General features: G+C 43.2%; 1 protein-coding gene across 1 annotated transcript; it reads left to right on the top strand.

The window, feature by feature from the left end:
* The first annotated feature begins 287 nt into the window (after positions 1-287).
* On the top strand, positions 288-13,038 carry RBMX2 (RNA binding motif protein X-linked 2). Its single transcript, XM_003931126.4, has 6 exons — positions 288-355; positions 567-682; positions 2,118-2,169; positions 9,256-9,385; positions 11,331-11,508; positions 12,061-13,038. The coding sequence occupies exons 1-6, from the start codon at positions 291-293 to the stop codon at positions 12,546-12,548; spliced, it is 1,029 nt and encodes a 342-aa protein (XP_003931175.3). The 5' UTR covers positions 288-290; the 3' UTR covers positions 12,549-13,038.
* The last annotated feature ends 4,286 nt before the right edge of the window (positions 13,039-17,324 follow it).

The following is a 17,324-nucleotide window of genomic DNA, read 5'->3' as shown; positions in this document are numbered from 1 at the left end:
AGTCGCCACATCAGACTGCTTGTTCCGTTCACTCAGAAAATACTTAGAGCTAATCTAACCAGTTTCAGACACCGTTCAAGAGCTGGGGGTCCTGCAACAGCCCAGGTTCGTGCTTTTACTCCATTTCACAGAGAAGAAAAAGCGAAAAACTAGAAAAAAAATCATCTCTACCAAAGGTAACCGCACACAGCGCGGAAAGCTACTAGTGCGCAGGCGCTGCGACTCGATACGCCCTAGCTCTTCCCGCGCGAGGTCACCGACCCAACCTGCAACCGGCGCCGGGGTCGCGCATGCGCAGCGCTGCCTCATCCGGGCTCCGATACCTGAATGCTGAGCGCGAGCTGGCGGAGATGAAGTAAGGCGTCAGCTTCCTTTTGAGGAGGGAGCAGCGAGCTGCCGTGGGTGGCCCGCTGGGGCTGGGGTGGTAGAGAGTCTGCGGTGTAGAGACGCGGGTGAGGCTCGGTGACTAGAACAGCTCGTCCCCTAGTTTTGCTCTCTCTCAGCTCCTGCGTAGTCGCACTTACTTGTCTGCTTTCCTCTTCCCTCCCCATCCCTCCATCTTGCAGCCCTTTAACTAAGGTGAAGCTGATCAACGAGCTGAATGAACGAGAGGTCCAGCTTGGGGTGGCCGATAAGGTGTCCTGGCACTCCGAGTACAAGGACAGCGCCTGGATCTTCCTGGGTGAGGTCCACATCTTTCTCCCGCAGTGCTCCCAAGATTCTTCTACTCGGTTTCTGACGATTTCAGCGTTCCCATCCTTCACTCCTGCTTACATTCATCGCCCACCTTTATGTCCATCTGCTGTCTGCCCGGGAATCCGTGTTCCATCTCTTTTCTCCCCCATTTTTAGTTTTCTTTCCCTGCCAAATCATGAGAGTTACTGTTTGCCATTTGCTGTGCTAAGGTTCAGGGACTGTTATTGCTCTCACCCCTGGCCCATTATACAGCTGAGGAAATTGGGGTGCAGAGAAGTTAAGGGACTTCATTAAGGTCACATAGCTAGTAAGCGCAACAAGCAGAACTATAGTATTCTAGAAATCATGGTCTTAGCTACAGGCCCACATTGCTACCCCCACCCTCTCTCATTCCCCTTCCCTTCCTGAATTCACTTTGCTCCTCTAATTAGCTGCTGTCTTCTGTCCATGGCCACATTACCATTCCTGTATTCACTTTATGTCACAACCAGTAATACAGTTTGACGTTTCAAAGAGGTTATTGTACCAAACATTGTGCTAAGCACTTTATATGCATCGTTTTATTTAATCCTTAAAACAATCCTGTGAGTTATGTGCTAATATCCTCATCTGTAAGATGAGGAAAGAAACATTTGGAGGGGAAGTTATTTCCTAGGAAATGCTTAACAGTGCCTTTGTAACTTTTGTCTGTGTTTCGGTGGGATTAACCATGACATATGTAGACTGATTTTGTATCATAGCTGTAAATTTGTGGATATGAGCAGATGAATTCATCGTGTTTGTGGAAGCAGAGGTTTGTGATGGAAACTATCTGCTTTGTCCATAGTATTTGGGGTGCCAGGAGGACTGAGTGATTACATTAGTTTAGTTAGTGGTGACTCTGACTTCCACTCAAAGTTAATCACTCCTTTTCCTGTACTACTGGTACCTTACATATACTTCTGTCATTGCATCAGACTTGATTTTTTTTGAGTTGAAGTTTCACTCTTGTTGCCCAGGCTGGAGTGCAATGGTGCTATGTCGGCTCACTACAGCCTCTGCCTCCTGGGTTCAAGTGAGTCTCCTGCTTCAGCCTCCTGAGTAGCTGGGATTACAGGTGCCTGCCACCTTGCCTGGCTAATTTTTTTTTGTATGTTTAGTAGAGATGGGGTTTCGCCATGTTGGCCAGGCTCTGACCTTGGCTCTGACCCAGGCTCAAGACCTTCCGGTCTTGAACTCCTGACCTCAGGTGCTCTGCTCACCTCAGCCTCCCAAAGTGCTGGGATTACAGGCATGAGCCACCGTGGCCGGCCCAGACTTGATTTCTTTAAGGGCAGGGCCTGTTGCTTACTGTTTGCACCCCTAGTGCCTGGCTTAGTGCAAGGTACGTAGTAAACACTTGGTAAATGTTGGGTGAACTGAAATGTGGTTTTCTCTTCTAGGAGGGCTTCCTTATGAACTGACTGAAGGGGACATCATCTGTGTGTTCTCACAGTAAGTCTTCGTTCATTTCCTGCCTCCTGAGTCGACAGAGTACTTTGTTTCTATAATGCATTTTGTGGCATTACAAAAAACACTTATTTTCACTCTAGTCTGAATGGCATCCCTGCATGGGGAGGGTTGGAGATTCTGCTCTAGTCTGGATCAGTTCCAGGACATGGTTCTAGAATGTTCTCCAGTGGGAGATCCAAGAAGTTGGTTAATTTAGGAGGCCGTCTTGGGAATTCAGGTCTATTTCTGTTGTCTTTCACTGAGGCTTGTTCAGCCTTGGGCCTAGACTAGAACAGTTTGGAACCATCAGGAAGGTACCATGTCGGTCCGCCTCCTTGGCTCTTGCAAACTAGGGGTAACCCATAGTCACAGGGCCCTTCTGGCCCTAACCTGTGTGGCATCATAGGATTGGGGCAAAACACAGAAGAAGTGGGGTGAAAAACAGAAGGTATAGGTTGTAGTTTGCTTTCTTTGTTTCTCGATGAGTATAAGGTTAGTGAGCAAAGCCAGTCTCTACCTGGAGGCTGAGAATCACGGGCTGATGAGGAACAAGAATGAATAGGAGACCTGTATATTCTTCATTCTGCTGAGCAGTAGCACTTGGTGGGAGAGGGTGATGGCGGCTCATACTGGTAGTAGCAGCTGGTAGGAGAGGGGCTGGGCAGCTGGCATGCAACCCCAGAGCTGAACAGCACAGTAAGTCCACAGGACCAGAGGACCGTGGTAGCTCACAGGTGCCGAGGAGCACTATGTTTGGGTTTTGTGGGCCTTGGGAACATAGTATGGAGAAGTTGGACAGCACATACAGGTAGAGGACCATGGCAAAAGGGGCTGGCCAGGCGAACACAGGTAGCATACCCTGGCAGAGGGATTGCCATGGCAGGATGATAGGGCCATCCATGGACTGAGGGCCCTGGCCAAGTGGTTGGGCCACTTATGGGGCAGCAAGCCATGGGAAAGGAATTAGGCAATACCCGTGAGAAGGCGGCTGTGATAGAGAGCCTGGGCAACCCACATGGTTGGAGGGCCCTGGCAGGGACAAAGATTGCTTCCTCCAACTTCTGGACGTTGGGAAGTTAACAACAGGTGCAGCCTGTAATTTCTACCCCATTTGTGGTACTTCTACTCAATTCAGCCTTCTGTCTTGGAGCTGTTTAGTTCTACATACACTGAGTGATGATCAGTTAGCATGTGTGTGTGTGTTCGTTTATTCTGATTCTCTATTCTGGTTACACACATTGCTCTCCATGAAGATTGCCTTTGCTGCTAATAACAGTGCTTTTTGAAAAACTACTTTGTTGGCCGGGCACAGTGACTCACACCTGTAATCCCAACACTGGGAGGCCGAGGTGGATGGATCACAAGGGCAGGAGTTTGAGACCAGCATAGCCAACATGGGGAAACCCCGTCTCTACTAAAAATACAAAAATTAGCTGGGTGTGGTGGTGCACACCTGTAATCCCAGCTGCTTGGGAGGCTGAGGCAGGAGAATTGCTTGAATCCAGGAGACGGAGATTGCAGTGAGCCAAGATTGTGCCACTGCACTCTAGCCTGGGTGACAGAGTAATACTCCTCCATTTCACACACACACACACACACACAAAAAAAAAAAAAAAAAAAAAAAGAAGAAGAAAAACGACTTTGATTTTCAAGGTAATATATAGTCATTATAGAACATTTGGCAAAATAAAAAAGTATAAAGAAGAAAACAAAACATACTCTTAAGGAAAACCCTTAAGTTTTGGCATATCTATTTATCATTTAAAAAATGTTGGACATAATTTCCAATGGTTTGCTAGTATGTGAATCATACTGCAATGTACATTATAATATATAATTTTTTTATGTATCCCTCATGGTTTCTTTAGTGAAAGAGGAATACAGATCAATATGTTAGCATGTTAGAGATGTTTTAAAATTTTCCCAAATTCCTCTCCAAAAGGTTGTATCAATTTCCACAGTCACTAGAATGCCCATTTTTCTGAACCCTGATTAACAATGGCTATTTTAAAAAATATTAGCCAAAGGGCTTCTCATTCTTACTTTACTTTGCATTTATTTCATCATCAGTGAGGTTGAACATCTGTTTATAGATTAGCAGCTCATTAGTCTTTGTGTGTGTGTGTGTGTAAATTGTCTATTCATATCCGTTGCCAACTTTTTTCTACTGGCATTTTTCTGTTGATTTTACATGAGCCCTTCATGTAAGAAGGATATTAACATTTGCTATAGCACTTTGTTGTGTATTGTATTGCAGGTTGAATATCCCTTATTCAAAATGCTTGGAGCTGGGCGTGGTGGCTCATGCCTATAATCCTAGCACATTGGGAGGCTGAGGCAGGTAGATTGCCTGAGCTCATGAGTTCGAGACCAGCCTGGGCCACATGGTGAAACCTTGTCTCTACTAAAATACAAAAAAAATAGCTAGGCGTGGTGGCAGGCACCTGTAATCCCAGCTACTTGGGAGGCTGAGGCAGGAGAATCACTTGAATCGGGAAGGCAGAGGTTGTAGTGAGCCGAGATAGCACCACTGCACTCCAGCCTGGGTGACAGAGCAAGACTCTGTCTTCCAATTTCAGAGGGTTTTTTTTTTATTTTGGAATAGTTGCGTAAATGTAATGAGCTATCTTGGGGCTGGGACCCAGGTCTAAACATGAAATTCATTTATGTTTCATATACACCTTATCACTACACAGAAACAGGGTAATTTTATACAATATTTTAAAATAATTTTGTATATGAAACAAAGTTTGTGTGCATTGGACCATCAGAAAGTAAAGGTGTCAGATAATGGAATTTTCCACTTCTGACATCATGTTGGTGCTCAAAATGTTTCAGACTTTGAGGCATTTTGAATTTTGGATTTTCAGATTAGGGATGTTCAGACAGTACTATGAGCTTGCGTTTTCTTAATTAAATATGTTATCATACTATCATTTTTTTCTTGATGCTCAAATTTTCCCTATTTGAGGGTCAACATGAGTTCCTTCAAGCCATGCCTATATTCTTTTTTAAAAAAATTCTTGTTTTGAAATAATTTCAGGCTTGATACAGGAACATTATAAAATGGTATAAAGAATACCTGTATTGTCTTCACCCAGAGTCCCCAGCTGTTAGCATTTTAATTTAATTGATTGATTGTTGTGAGACAGGGCCTTGGTCTGTCACCCAGGCTGGAATGCAGTGGTAACATCATAGCTCACTGTAGCCTTGAGCTCCTGAGCTCAAGCTATCCTCCTGCCATGGCCTCCTATGGTACTGGCATTACAGGCATGAACCACCACACCTGGCCAACATTTACGTTTGTTTGTTTTGTCATTATTTCTCTCCATGTATACATACTACAATTTTTTCTGAATCATTTGGGAGTCAGCTGCAGATTTGATGCTTATTCCTAAATTCTTCAATGAGTGTTTCCCCCAAAACGAGGACATTGTCTTGTTTCACCTTAGCACAGTGATCAAGTTCAGAAAATCAATACTGATGCAGTATTGTTATTTAGTTTATGGACTATTCAGCTTCACTGGTTGTCCTGATAATGTCCATTATAGCAAAAGAAAAAATTGTTTTCTGGTCTTTTATCTGTGATATAAATTATAAATATTTTCTCCCAGTTTATTGTTGACTTTGTTTATTGGGATTTTTTGCTAACAAAATCATTTTATTTTTATGTATTCATTCATTGATATGTTTAAATTAGCATATGGTAAAATTGACTTTTTTGAGGGGGGAGGGTGCACCCCTGTGAGTTTTAATAGATTTATAGATTTGTGTTTTACCCCCATAGTTAGAATGAAGAACAGTTCTATCACTCCGAAAAACTCTCTCATGCTCTCTCTTTATAGCCTCCCCTTCAGTATTGTATTTTTATGTGGTTAAATTTATCAATCTTTTTTTTATTGCTTCTGGATTTTGAGTCATAATTGGAAAGTAATCTCCCCACCCACCTATCTGTGTTCTCTTCTGGTACCTGTATGGTTTCAATTTTTTTTTTTTTTTTTTTTTTTTTTTTTTGAGACAGAGTCTGGCTCTGTCACCCAGGTTGGAATGCAGTGGCTCGATCGCAGCTCACTGCAACCTCTGCCTCCCAGTTTCAAGCAATTCTCCTGCCTCAGCCTCCCAATTAACTAGAATTACAGGCGTGTGCCACCAGGCCCAGCTAATTTTGTATTTTTAGTAGAGATGGGGTTTCACCATGTTAGTCAGGCTGGTCTCGAATTCCTGACCTCAGTGATCTACCTGCCTCAGCCTCCCAAAGTGCTGGGATTATAGTCGTGAGCCACCATCATGGCCATAGTTTCCATTTTATAGATGGAAGTTTCTGATCTGTTTAGAGTTCATTCTGTCGTACAGCGTGAGGTTTAGAGCCAGTTTTGTTTTTTTTCAAGTGGCTATCTAGTTGTCCTAACACCGTTTTTAAAAGTCCAGGCTCAAGAGTGGCTGTAATCCACACACTTTGGGAGGACTAGTGGGGAGGATCGCTTGAGGCCAGGAGTTCAAGACCAGTCTGGGCAACATAGTGAGAACTGTCTCTACCAAAAAAAGTTTTTTGAGTCCATATTTTCCCCAGCAAATTGGTATGTCACCCTTATCATATACTATTTGTTTTCATATATACCTGAGTCTCTTTCTTAGCTTTCTATTCTATTGGTCTGTCTATTAATTTGCCAATACCACACTAGTAATTCATAGGAACTTTTCAGTCTGTCTGGTATCTGATAGAGTTACTCCCCCTCATTGTTCTCTTTAAGAGTTTTCCCAGCTATTTTTACGTGTTCTTTTTTCCATAAGAATTTTAGAATTAACTTATTCAGCTTTCAGGAAAGAAACCAAACTGGTATTGTTATTGGAATTACATTAAATTTATATTAACTCGGGAGAAAATTTTGATACTTTTATGATAGTGAGTCATCCTGCCCTGTCCAAGAACAGGGGATACCTTTATATTTGTTCAAATCTATGTTTGTGACTTTTGGGAATTTTAAAAAAGTTTTATTTATGTGGGCTTTGTACATTTCTTGTTGATAAGTATATTTCTAAGTACTTTGTCTTTTTTTGCTATTATAAATATGATTTCCCTTTTATCATTTCTTCTGATTATTGTTTCTGTGCAGCACAGTGATTGATTTTTAACTTTATATCTTGTTGCTTTACTGAATTGTTACACTATGTTTTTAATCATTGTTTATCGTTGATTCTCTGGGTTTTCCATGTATACTATCATATGTAATCTACAAAAGGATAGTTTTACTTCCTTTTTTCATTTTGTATATCTGTTTTACCTAATTGCATTGGCCTATACCTTCAATTTAGTATTAAATAGTTCCTAAACTTACTTGAATCAGCTCTAGTATTTCTCATTAAGTAGGATGCTAGATTTTGGGCTGAAGTGTATGTATGTGATTATGTAACATACCTGTCAATTCCTGTTTTATTTTTATGACTTTATTTTTAAATTTATAAACCTCTAACTTATTAGGAATTTATCTTGTTGTAAGGAGTAAGGTAGTCTTATTTTCCTAATGTTTTTCTTTTCTTTTTTTTTTTGAGATAGGGTCTCACTCTCTTGCTCAGGTTGCAGTGTAGTGGCATGATCCTAGCTCACTGCGTCCTCGAACTCCTGGGCTCGAGTGATTCTCCCCACTCACCCTCCTGAGTGGCTGGGACTACAGGTGAACACTACCATGCCTGGCTAATTAAAAAACCTTTTTTTTTTTTTTTTTTTTTTGTAGAGACAGGGATCTCACTGTATTGTCCAGCTGGTCTGAAACTCCTGGCATCAAGTGATTCTCTGGCCTCGGCCTCCCTAAGTGCTGGTATTACATGTGTGAGCCACTGTACCTGGTCTTTTTTTGTTTGCTTGTTTTTTTTTTTTGGAAACAGGATCTTGTTCTTTTGCCCAGTCTGTCTTGGACTACTGGCCTCAAACAATTCTCCTGCCTCCCAAAGTGCTGGTATTACATATTATAGGTGTGAACCACCATGCCTGGCTTTTTTTTTTTTTTTTAATTCTGCCTTTTTATCTATTTGGTTATTTTTTTAGAGACAGGGTCTTGTTCTGTTGCCCAGGCTGTTCTCAAATTGCTGGCCTCAAACAATCCTCCCATCTTGGTCTCCCAAAGTTCTGGGATTACAGGCATAAGCCACCATGCCTAGCCAAATTTCTGCTTTTATCTTTATTAGCTCCCATCTGCTTTCATTAGGGTTGCTTTCTTTTAGATTCATCCTTTTTGTTCACAATAAAATTCTTTTAAAGTTACAAATTTTCCTGACTATGATGTTAGGCACATTTCATAAGTTTTGGTATATATTCTTCTCATTTTTGCTATTTTCTAAATAGTCTGCCATTAAGAAAAATTATTTTGCTTCATCTTCTCTTTCATCCGGTTATTAATAAAGTACCTTTCAAGTTCTAGTTAGGTAAGGTGTTTTTTTATTTAAAATATTATTTCCAGCTTTAGGTCTGTTCTGTTTTTTGGATTGAGGTTTACATTGAGACCTAATCCGTAGTCTATTTTGATACATCCTTCATGAATTCTTGAAACTGTCATCTTGTAGGATTCAAAGATACCTATGTGTCTAATTACATTAATATTTGTTTGTATAATTGTTATAGTAATTATGTATATTAATTAATCTGATCTTATTTTATTTCTGTCCACTTTGTGTGTGATAAACTTCAAAGTCATTTGTTAAATTCTTCCATAACTTTTGCTATTAGTTTTTCTTTGCATTTCTGATAGCTTTTTTAATTAAACATTTTTATTTCTTAATTGACCTAAAGTTTTCCTGACTTGGACCTTTGTGGTGTATTTCGGCCTTTTTCAGTGTAAAATAATCTTCTTAGTCTCATTTTTAATTTTGGCCTTGAATTAGTCTTTGCTCTTGGTATTAGTGCCCATTTTTTAATTGGGTACTCTTGTTCTTATCTGACTTTGTCATCTTTTCTTTGTCATGACCTTTCTGTGTCATCTTGTTCTAGATGTATCTCTTGTACACACTATATTATTTGAATTTTGTTTTATTACCTTATCTACGTGTTTTTGCCTTTTAAGTCAATAGTGTCTTACTCTTTTATAAAATAAATAGATATGGGGAGATTGTTAACATTAATCTCGTGCGGGACAAGAAGACTGGGAAATCCAAAGGATTTTGTTTTCTCTGCTATGAAGACCAGAGGAGCACAATTCTGGCCGTTGACAATTTTAATGGGATCAAGGTGAGTGTACTTATTAAGCAGATTGGTCGGACTTTTTTTTCCCTTGTATAGGGGTTTCATTTTCTACCTGGTTCCCATGGACACAGGGGCAGCACTCATCAGCTTGGTGTGTTGCAGGGGCTGCAGAGGTGTGGAGACACTGCTCAAAAAGAGATTCCAGGAAATAATTCTGTTGGCTCATGGCCCTGCAGGACTTGCTCCTTTTTCCCATCTGTTAACAAGCTGTCTCCCCAAGAGCATAGGTACCAGGCCTGCCTCCCCTCCAGGCCTCTGTTTTTTACCTTTCTTTTTTTATTGCCTGCCGTCATCTCTGGTGCACTGGAGAATGAAGAGGCTAGCAAACATTTCTCTTCCATATTGTCCTGTGTCGGGGGGGTTGGGCTTCATCATGGCCTCATGATCTAGGACATAGCCATGTATTTCTGTCATATATCTCCAGTGACCTGGCATATTGGGCCCTAGAAATTCTCAAGTTAAAATCTGATGACAAATTCTACAAAAATAGTTCATTCTGAAATTTTCTCCCCCTGGTTTCCTCTCGTTTCCGCTGTCATAAGTGAGGCACTGAGTTCCTAAAAGGAGATAGAGCAAGTCGGGCTCATTGTTGCTCCATGTGGTCGTTGCACTCACTTAGGAAAAATGCTGCAGTTGAAATGAACAGTGTCACAGGGCTGGTCGGGGGAGGCTTGAGTTGGAGAGGTTGTCACCGATTCATGAGTATGGAATAGTTGGAGATGATAGAACAGTGGGGAACAAGGTTCTAGGCTTGATGTTTAAGGAAGCCAGCAGTCAGAGGGTGTCACTGTACAAGGAAGGTTTTCCAAAGTGTTTCAAAATGGAGAAGAGGATACATGATAGAAGCTGCTCAGGCTTTAAGATAAAAATTAAAATCTGCTCTTGTATTGGAACAGTAAAGGCCAAACTTTAAATTTTAGATGGCTTTGCCTAGGGAGTAAGTCTGTATCTGCCTAAAAAAGAATGTTTTTATTTTAAGTGAGGTATTAATTTTTTTTTGGTCGGGGGACAGGGTCTCATTCTGTTGTTCGGTTGGAGTGCAGTGGCATGGTTTTGGCTCACTGCAACTTCTGTTGCCCGGGTTCAAGTGATTCTGCTGTCTCAGCCTCCCGAGTAGCTGGGATTACAGGTGTGTACCGCCATGCCCTGGCAAATTTTTGTACGTTTAGTAGACATGGGGTTTCACCATATTGGGCAGGCTGGTCTTGAACTCCTGACCTCAAGTGATCCACCCACCTCGGCCTCCCAAAGTGCCACTGCACCTGGTCAGAGCGGTTAATTTTTTGTTGTTGTTCACCAGTAGAGTTGTGATTCTTAGCGCAATAATCAGTGTGAGCCTACTGTTCCAGTATGGTGGGGCTAGAACAAGGTGTGAGGGCTTAAGAAAAAAGGAAGTACCCTTTTCTCTATTCCTTCCTCCTTCCAAACTGTTGGTCTGACTTCGCCTCCTAATTACTGTGTCGAGAAAGCAGTTGTAGCATTAAGCTAGATTTCAAGAATTCCTTCTAGTTGCCAGAGCTTCGTAGGGTATGTTTCACTGTAAACTTGTTACAGATCAAGGGTAATTAATTTTTCATCTAAATCTCACAGTCTTCCCTGATGCTTGTGCTTTGAGGTAGTATTTCCTAGTCTTTTTCATTTTGTGGACCATGTAGAATAGGAAGATATTTATATGATGCCCTGGGGTAAAGTGATGAGGCTGCTGGTACAACTGCCCCAGGCCTCACCTGGCTGCCCTGAGAGCTGAGTCTATTAATATTTAGGTGTACATGCTATGACACACCAGTTGGACAGGTCTGCTTTAGTGTCAAAATTTGGCAAGAAGGAAGTGGACGTAGTTCAAATCATGGTTCTCTGTAGCTTGTGTTCAGATAGTTTGACACTTTGTTATGAGGTCCATCTTCACTGAAGCATTGCCGGTCTTGCTTAGATCAAAGGAAGAACTATCCGAGTGGATCATGTGTCTAACTATCGGGCTCCTAAGGACTCAGAAGAAATGGATGATGTGAGCAGAGAGCTCCAGGAGAAGGGCTGTGGGGCTCGTACCCCCTCACCAAGTTTGTCTAAGAGCTCTGCAGATGAAAAACCAACAAAAAAGCACAAAAAAGGTAAAGCATTAAGACCTAAGAGAAGATTCTGGCAGCCTTAATGTCCACTTTTCCTTGCATTCACTGATAGTTGATAACCAACTCAAGTGTGAAAGGGGAAGGTGCAGGGAAGCACAGTTTAATTGGGAAAGGGGGAGTGTCAGTGGAAGGCTAGTGCTGTGGGCAGAGTTGTGTTCTTCCCCAAGTTAATATGCTGAAATCCTAAGCCTCAGAATTCGACTGTATTAGGAGATAAGGTCTTTGAAGAGGTAACTCAGGATGGGAATTACCTTGTACAGCAACTTGACGTATCAAGGGCGACAGACATCCAAGTTGGCTTCTTGGAGGCACGCTCCTGGAGGCCTAGACAGTGGCCCCGTCGTGCTGCTGCCAAAGTTGTTCTCCTTCTGCACATTCCCCATCTCCTAGCATGTGAATGTTTTTGAATTATAGCACCTGTGTTTGATGTAATGTATTCAGAAAAGAAAGGTGCTTTTTTTTTTTTTTTTTTTAAGGGAGTTCTTTGTTTTTTTCCCGTTTTCTTATTGACTGCTTCTTTCCTTTATCCTCCAGACAAAAAGGAAAAGAAGAAAAGAAAGAAAGAAAGAGAGAAAACTAACCGGGAGGTACAGGAAGAGCAACCGTCCTGTTCGTCACCCAGAAGTAAGACAGTAAAGGAAAAGGATGACCCTGGCCGTAAGAGGCACAGCAGCAAGAACTCGGAGAGAGCTCAGAAGTCAGAGCCCAGGGAGGGGCGGAAGCTCCCCAAGGCCAGGACTGCCTGCTCTGGTGGAGCAGAGGACCTAGAGAGGGAGCTGAAGAAGGAGAAACCCAAGCACGAGCACAAGTCCTCAAGCAGGAGGGAGGCAAGAGAAGAAAAGACCAGGGATAGGGACAGAGGGCGGAGCTCAGACACACATTCTAGCCGGCACACGGGGCGTTCTGAAGGGCGTAGTCATAGAAGTAGAAGTAGGAGCCGAGATAAATCCCATAGGCATAAAAGGTCCCGGCGCTCCCGGGAGCGGGAGTCTTCCAATCCCAGTGACCGTAGGCGTCACTGAATGCTGTTTGGCTGCTCAGTAGATTGGGAAATAATTATGTTTTTTAAATGCAGTCAAATTTAGTTGGGTTGTTACTATTTTTGTATCTAAAACTTCTGGGGCTGGATTCTTTGAATCCCTTGAGTATTAGAGTCATTGAGAGGGCTGCAGTTTAAACAGCTAGTTATCCTGGATATTCTTCACATCATCTATTGTCCCTGTACCAACGTATGTATCCTGAATTTTTGGTTCATAAATACGGCTCTTGAGCCCATAGACCCCAGTTGAAGATGGGATTTTCAGGAAAGGGAAGATACCAGATAATTCTAGAAATCTGGTCTTTGTGTTTGATGTTTAGAGCCCAGCATCATGGGACCTTTCCAGTTACTAGATATGGACAGCTTGATGTGAATGACTGGGATCGGATTTCTAAGATCAGCCAGGTCCATCCCCAACCGTCCTGTTTAAAAAATTTTTAATATCTTTTTCATTAAAACTTTTTTGTTTGATAGGCCTCTTTCCACATTTTTTCCTTGCGATGTATTTATTATTTATTTGCATTGAGGTAAGATTCACATATCATAAAGTTAACCATTTTAAAGGGAACAATTCAGTGGCATTTGGTACTGAACATCCACAGTGTTGTGTAACCGTCACCTCTGTCTACTTACAAACCATTTTTTATCATCCCAAGATGAAACTCTGTATACCCATTAAGCAAGAACTCCCTCCCCATTTCCTCCCTCCTCCGTGTCCCTAGCAACCACCAATCAACATCCTGTTTATGGGTTTGCCTGTTCTGGATATTTCATATAAATGGAATTATACAATTGTGGCCTTTTGTGTCTGGCTTCTTTCACTTAGTGTAGTGTTTTTTGTCTGTTTGTTTGTTTGTTTTAATTTGAGGTGGAGTTTGCCCAAACTGGAGTGCAGTGGCACAATCTCAGTTCACTGCAACCTCTGCCTCCCAGGTTCAAGCCATTCTCCTGCCTCAGCCTCCTGAGTACCTGGGACTACAGGTGCGTACCACCACACCTAGCTTATTTTTGTTTTTTAGTAGAGATGGGGTTTCACCATGTTGGCCAGACTGGTCTCGAACTCTTGACCTCAAGTGATCCACCCGCCTCGGCCTCCCAAAGTTCTGGGATTACAGGTGTGAGCCACCGCGCCCAGCCTAGTGTAGTGTTTTTGAGGTCCATCCACATTGCAGCGTGTACCAATACTTCATTCCTTTTTATGGCGGGGCGGTATCATATCACATTGTATTGATACAGCACATTTTGTTTATGTACTCCTCAGTGGGTGGACATTTGGGTTGTTTCTACCTTTTGGCTAGCTAGCTTCCTTTTTGTGTTCCAGACATACCATGCTACCTTTTAGCCTTTGTCCCCTTTTAAGTAGCTGCCTTTGCTGGGATGGGAACACTTTGTCAGCTCCATTGTCTGTCTTTCTGTTCTGCCTGGCAGTTCTTTCTTATTTTGAGTCAGCTCTTTCCTTTATCTATCAGTCTCTTAATGAGTTTGGTAGGAACTAGGTCACAGGACCTTTAATAAATACTCCCTGGTAAATTTCTGACCCTGCAAAATGAAAGGCCAGAGCTTTAACAGTGAGTGCACTAAGTTGGACTTCCCTGTGTGTTAATTTGGATCCTCAGTTAGATGTGCAGGAGATTCTGTGGGGGAAGTAGTGGGGGAGGGTTGAGGAGTCTGGGAAAGCTGTCAGACTATGATACAGGTCTAACCTCCGGAGAAGAAATAGGAAGGAAGGGCGGGTAGGAAAAGTCTTGCGCAGTTCTAACATGGTTTCAGCAAGACCAAAGTGAGTCGAGACCACAGCTCCTCTTACCTGTCAGAGGAGCTCTGCTACATCAGCTGTGGTAAGCAGGAGTTCTTGCTATTGTCTCTTGGCCTCCATCTCGGCCATTGTGGCCGCTGTGCTCATGTGCCTATCATGTCAGTGCCATAGTAGCCAGTGACAAAGGCCCGTGAACTGGGTTGAGTCATTTCGTCTGCTTGTTTTTATATGCGGCAAGTAATTGCATCACACAATTATGGGGGCTGGTTAGGCAAACCTAACATTCGTGAAACAAGAGCTGACACTGGTGGAATTTCTTCAGGGAAATCTCTGTTTTGCTCTTGAGGCTTTCAACTGATTGGTTGAGGCCCACTCAGATTATCGAGGGTAATCATTACTGAATTGATCATAGATGTTAACCACATACAAAATACACTACTCCCCCTTATCAACGGGATACATTCCAAGAACCCCAGTGGATACCTGAAGCTGGCTAATGCCGAACCCTATGTATACTATGTTTTTTCTATACATACATATGATAAATTTTAAATTATAAATTAGGTACAGTAAGATTAACAACAACAGTAAAACAGAACAGTTATAACAATAGACTATAATAGAAGTTATTTGAATATGGTGTCTCTCAAAATATCTCACGTGTGTAATATTTTCTGACAATGGTTAACCACAGGTAACTGAAACCGCAGATAAGGGGATATTACTGTACCTTTACAGCAACACCCAGATTAGGTGTTTGAGCAACTGGGTACTATAGCCTGAGCCGAGTTGACACACAACACTAACCATCACAATTTACTATCTTGTCCGTGGAGGGGGTCGGGGGAGCAGCTTCAGAGGTTTCCACCTGGCCCTCCTCACTATGACCGCTCTTACTTCAACAGACCCAAGAGCCATGTGGGTATTACTCCCACTGCCAGGTCAATTTCAGTTCCACACATAGGGTAAGGAAGTGACCACTGGCTGGGTTAGCAGCAGGCCCACTGTGAGTCCCGTTTTGGCCAGCACTTCAGTTATTACTTGGCCTCCATAAGCTGCCAATCTAACCAGGGCCATGAGGATGCTTCTCGTCTCTACGTATCAGTCAACTTAGATCTTGGATCCAGTGCTCCTCCGAAAGTTTGAGTATTCTCTCCCCAGTGTACATACTCCCAAGTAAGTGGCTGTAGGTCCCTTTGGGGACACACTGGATGCATCATTGCATACTTGTCATTGTCCTTCTCAGGGATCCAGCCACCTCTTTCTAGACCTGAAAATGGGCTGAACTGAAGTATGGCAGCTAAACAAGGAAGTAGGACTTTTTATTGGGGGAAGCTCCCTCAGCCTCCTGTTCCTCCACTCCTTTTCAGCTCATAGTGAGCAATGCCGTTGTTGCCTGTTGCTCTTAGGGACACTATATTCCATTAGCCATCTCCAGAACGCCCTGAAGGTAAAGCTCCTGTGGCTGGCCTTCAGACCTTGTGGTTCGCTCTGGTATTTGTGGCTTCCTGCCTTCTGGAGGTTAAGCACCCCTGTCTGGTCTCTCTTACTCTGGGACCCCACCATCCCCATTGATGTTGATAAGCACAGCTCTGTGATGGTCTCTCACTGTCAGTCTCGGCCTGCAGTGGTGGCCACGTCTGAACTTCATGATGCTGGTGTCCCTCTCACCAGTGCCTTCCTGCTGACCTCAGTGCATGGCGTGTCCTCTGCCCGCCCCCCCACCATGGAACACTGTTTTCTGGTGGGCTGTTTGACCTCTTGTAATCTGTCCACTCCAGCATGCCCAGTTCCTTTCATTCCTTCCTCTGCCATCTGCCAGGGCAGTTCAGGTCTTTCAGCCTGGCCCAGCATTGGCCATTGCTTTCACCAGGCCTTTGAGATCCATCTTATTACAGGCTTCTCACCCTCTATGGGCCTTGCCAGGAGGTTAAATCATATATCTTGAGAAAGGACTCCCAAGTCTGAAGTTTTCTTTTCTGACTCTCTTAATATAGTACCTGTGAAATCCAAACCCAATACTTTCTTGGCTTCTGCTAGCCTATGCCAGCTAATTTTTGTACCTCTTTGGTGTATGCTCCCTTCTTTATTAGGCCCGGTACTTCCTTAGCCAGTTTCTGTTGGGATTAAACCCTAGTTACCAGTTTAGTAACCAGGGCGGTGGGGGGTGGTGCTGGGGACATCTGTGAGGGAGGCACTAGTTGCCTAGTATGGGGAGCTGCGTCTGCAGCATCTTCCAGCTCAGGGGAAGTGCTAGCTCTGAGTAGGGAAGAGTGGGCCCCCTCTGCAAACTGACAGCTGAACCAGTGTATTTGCAGAGGCAGCACCCTCGGGGGCGTCCGGCCAGATGTTCCCATCCCAAGTCTGTCCAACCACATGAAGTCTTGTGGCCCTGACTTAAGCAGAACAGATCTGCTATGTAATAGATATTGGCTGTTATATCCCCCGGACTTGGACTACTTGATCGCATCTCCTCTTTGGCTCAGCCATGTCTATTTCTCCACTGCAGGAGATCAGAGCCTCTTTGTAAGCTCCATGGAAGCCCTTTGGCTCTCTTGTAATAGCCTTTAGCTGCTTCTTAACTGTCACCATTTCTCATTACCCTGTTGCAGGCCATCAAGACAACTTAATACTCTTTTTTTCTTCTTTTTTCTTTTTTTAAATTATACTTTAAGTTCTGGGGTACATGGTCAGAACGTGCAGGCTTGTTACATAGGTATACATGTGCCATGGTGGTTTGCTGCATCCATCACCCCGTCATCTACATTAGGTATTTTTGCTAATGCTATCCCTCCCCTATCCCCCCACCCCCTGCTATCCCTCCCCTAGCCCTCCTCACCCCCTAATAGGCCCCAGTGTGTGATGTTCCCCTCCCTGTGTCCGTGTGTTCTCATTGTTCACCTACCACTTATGAGTGAGAACATGCGGTGTTTGGTTTTCTGTTCCTGTGTCAGTCTGCTGAGAATGATGGTTTCTAGCTTCATCCATGCCCCTGCAAAGGAC

Source organism: Saimiri boliviensis, chromosome X (assembly GCF_048565385.1).
Source record: "Saimiri boliviensis isolate mSaiBol1 chromosome X, mSaiBol1.pri, whole genome shotgun sequence".
NCBI classification, from domain to species: domain Eukaryota; kingdom Metazoa; phylum Chordata; class Mammalia; order Primates; family Cebidae; genus Saimiri; species Saimiri boliviensis.
The sequence above is the reverse complement of the archived record's forward strand: the minus strand, read 5'-3'. Positions and strand labels throughout refer to the sequence as shown.

Excerpts from the sequence above, each read along its gene's own strand:
- RBMX2 (XM_003931126.4), top strand. The coding sequence starts at position 291 with ATGCGCAGCGCTGCCTCATCCGGGCTCCGATACCTGAATGCTGAGCGC. Across the intron at positions 356-566 it reads CGCGAGCTGGCGGAGATGAA|CCCTTTAACTAAGGTGAAGC; the intron begins GTAAGGCGTCAG and ends TCCATCTTGCAG. Across the intron at positions 11,509-12,060 it reads AACAAAAAAGCACAAAAAAG|ACAAAAAGGAAAAGAAGAAA; the intron begins GTAAAGCATTAA and ends TTTATCCTCCAG.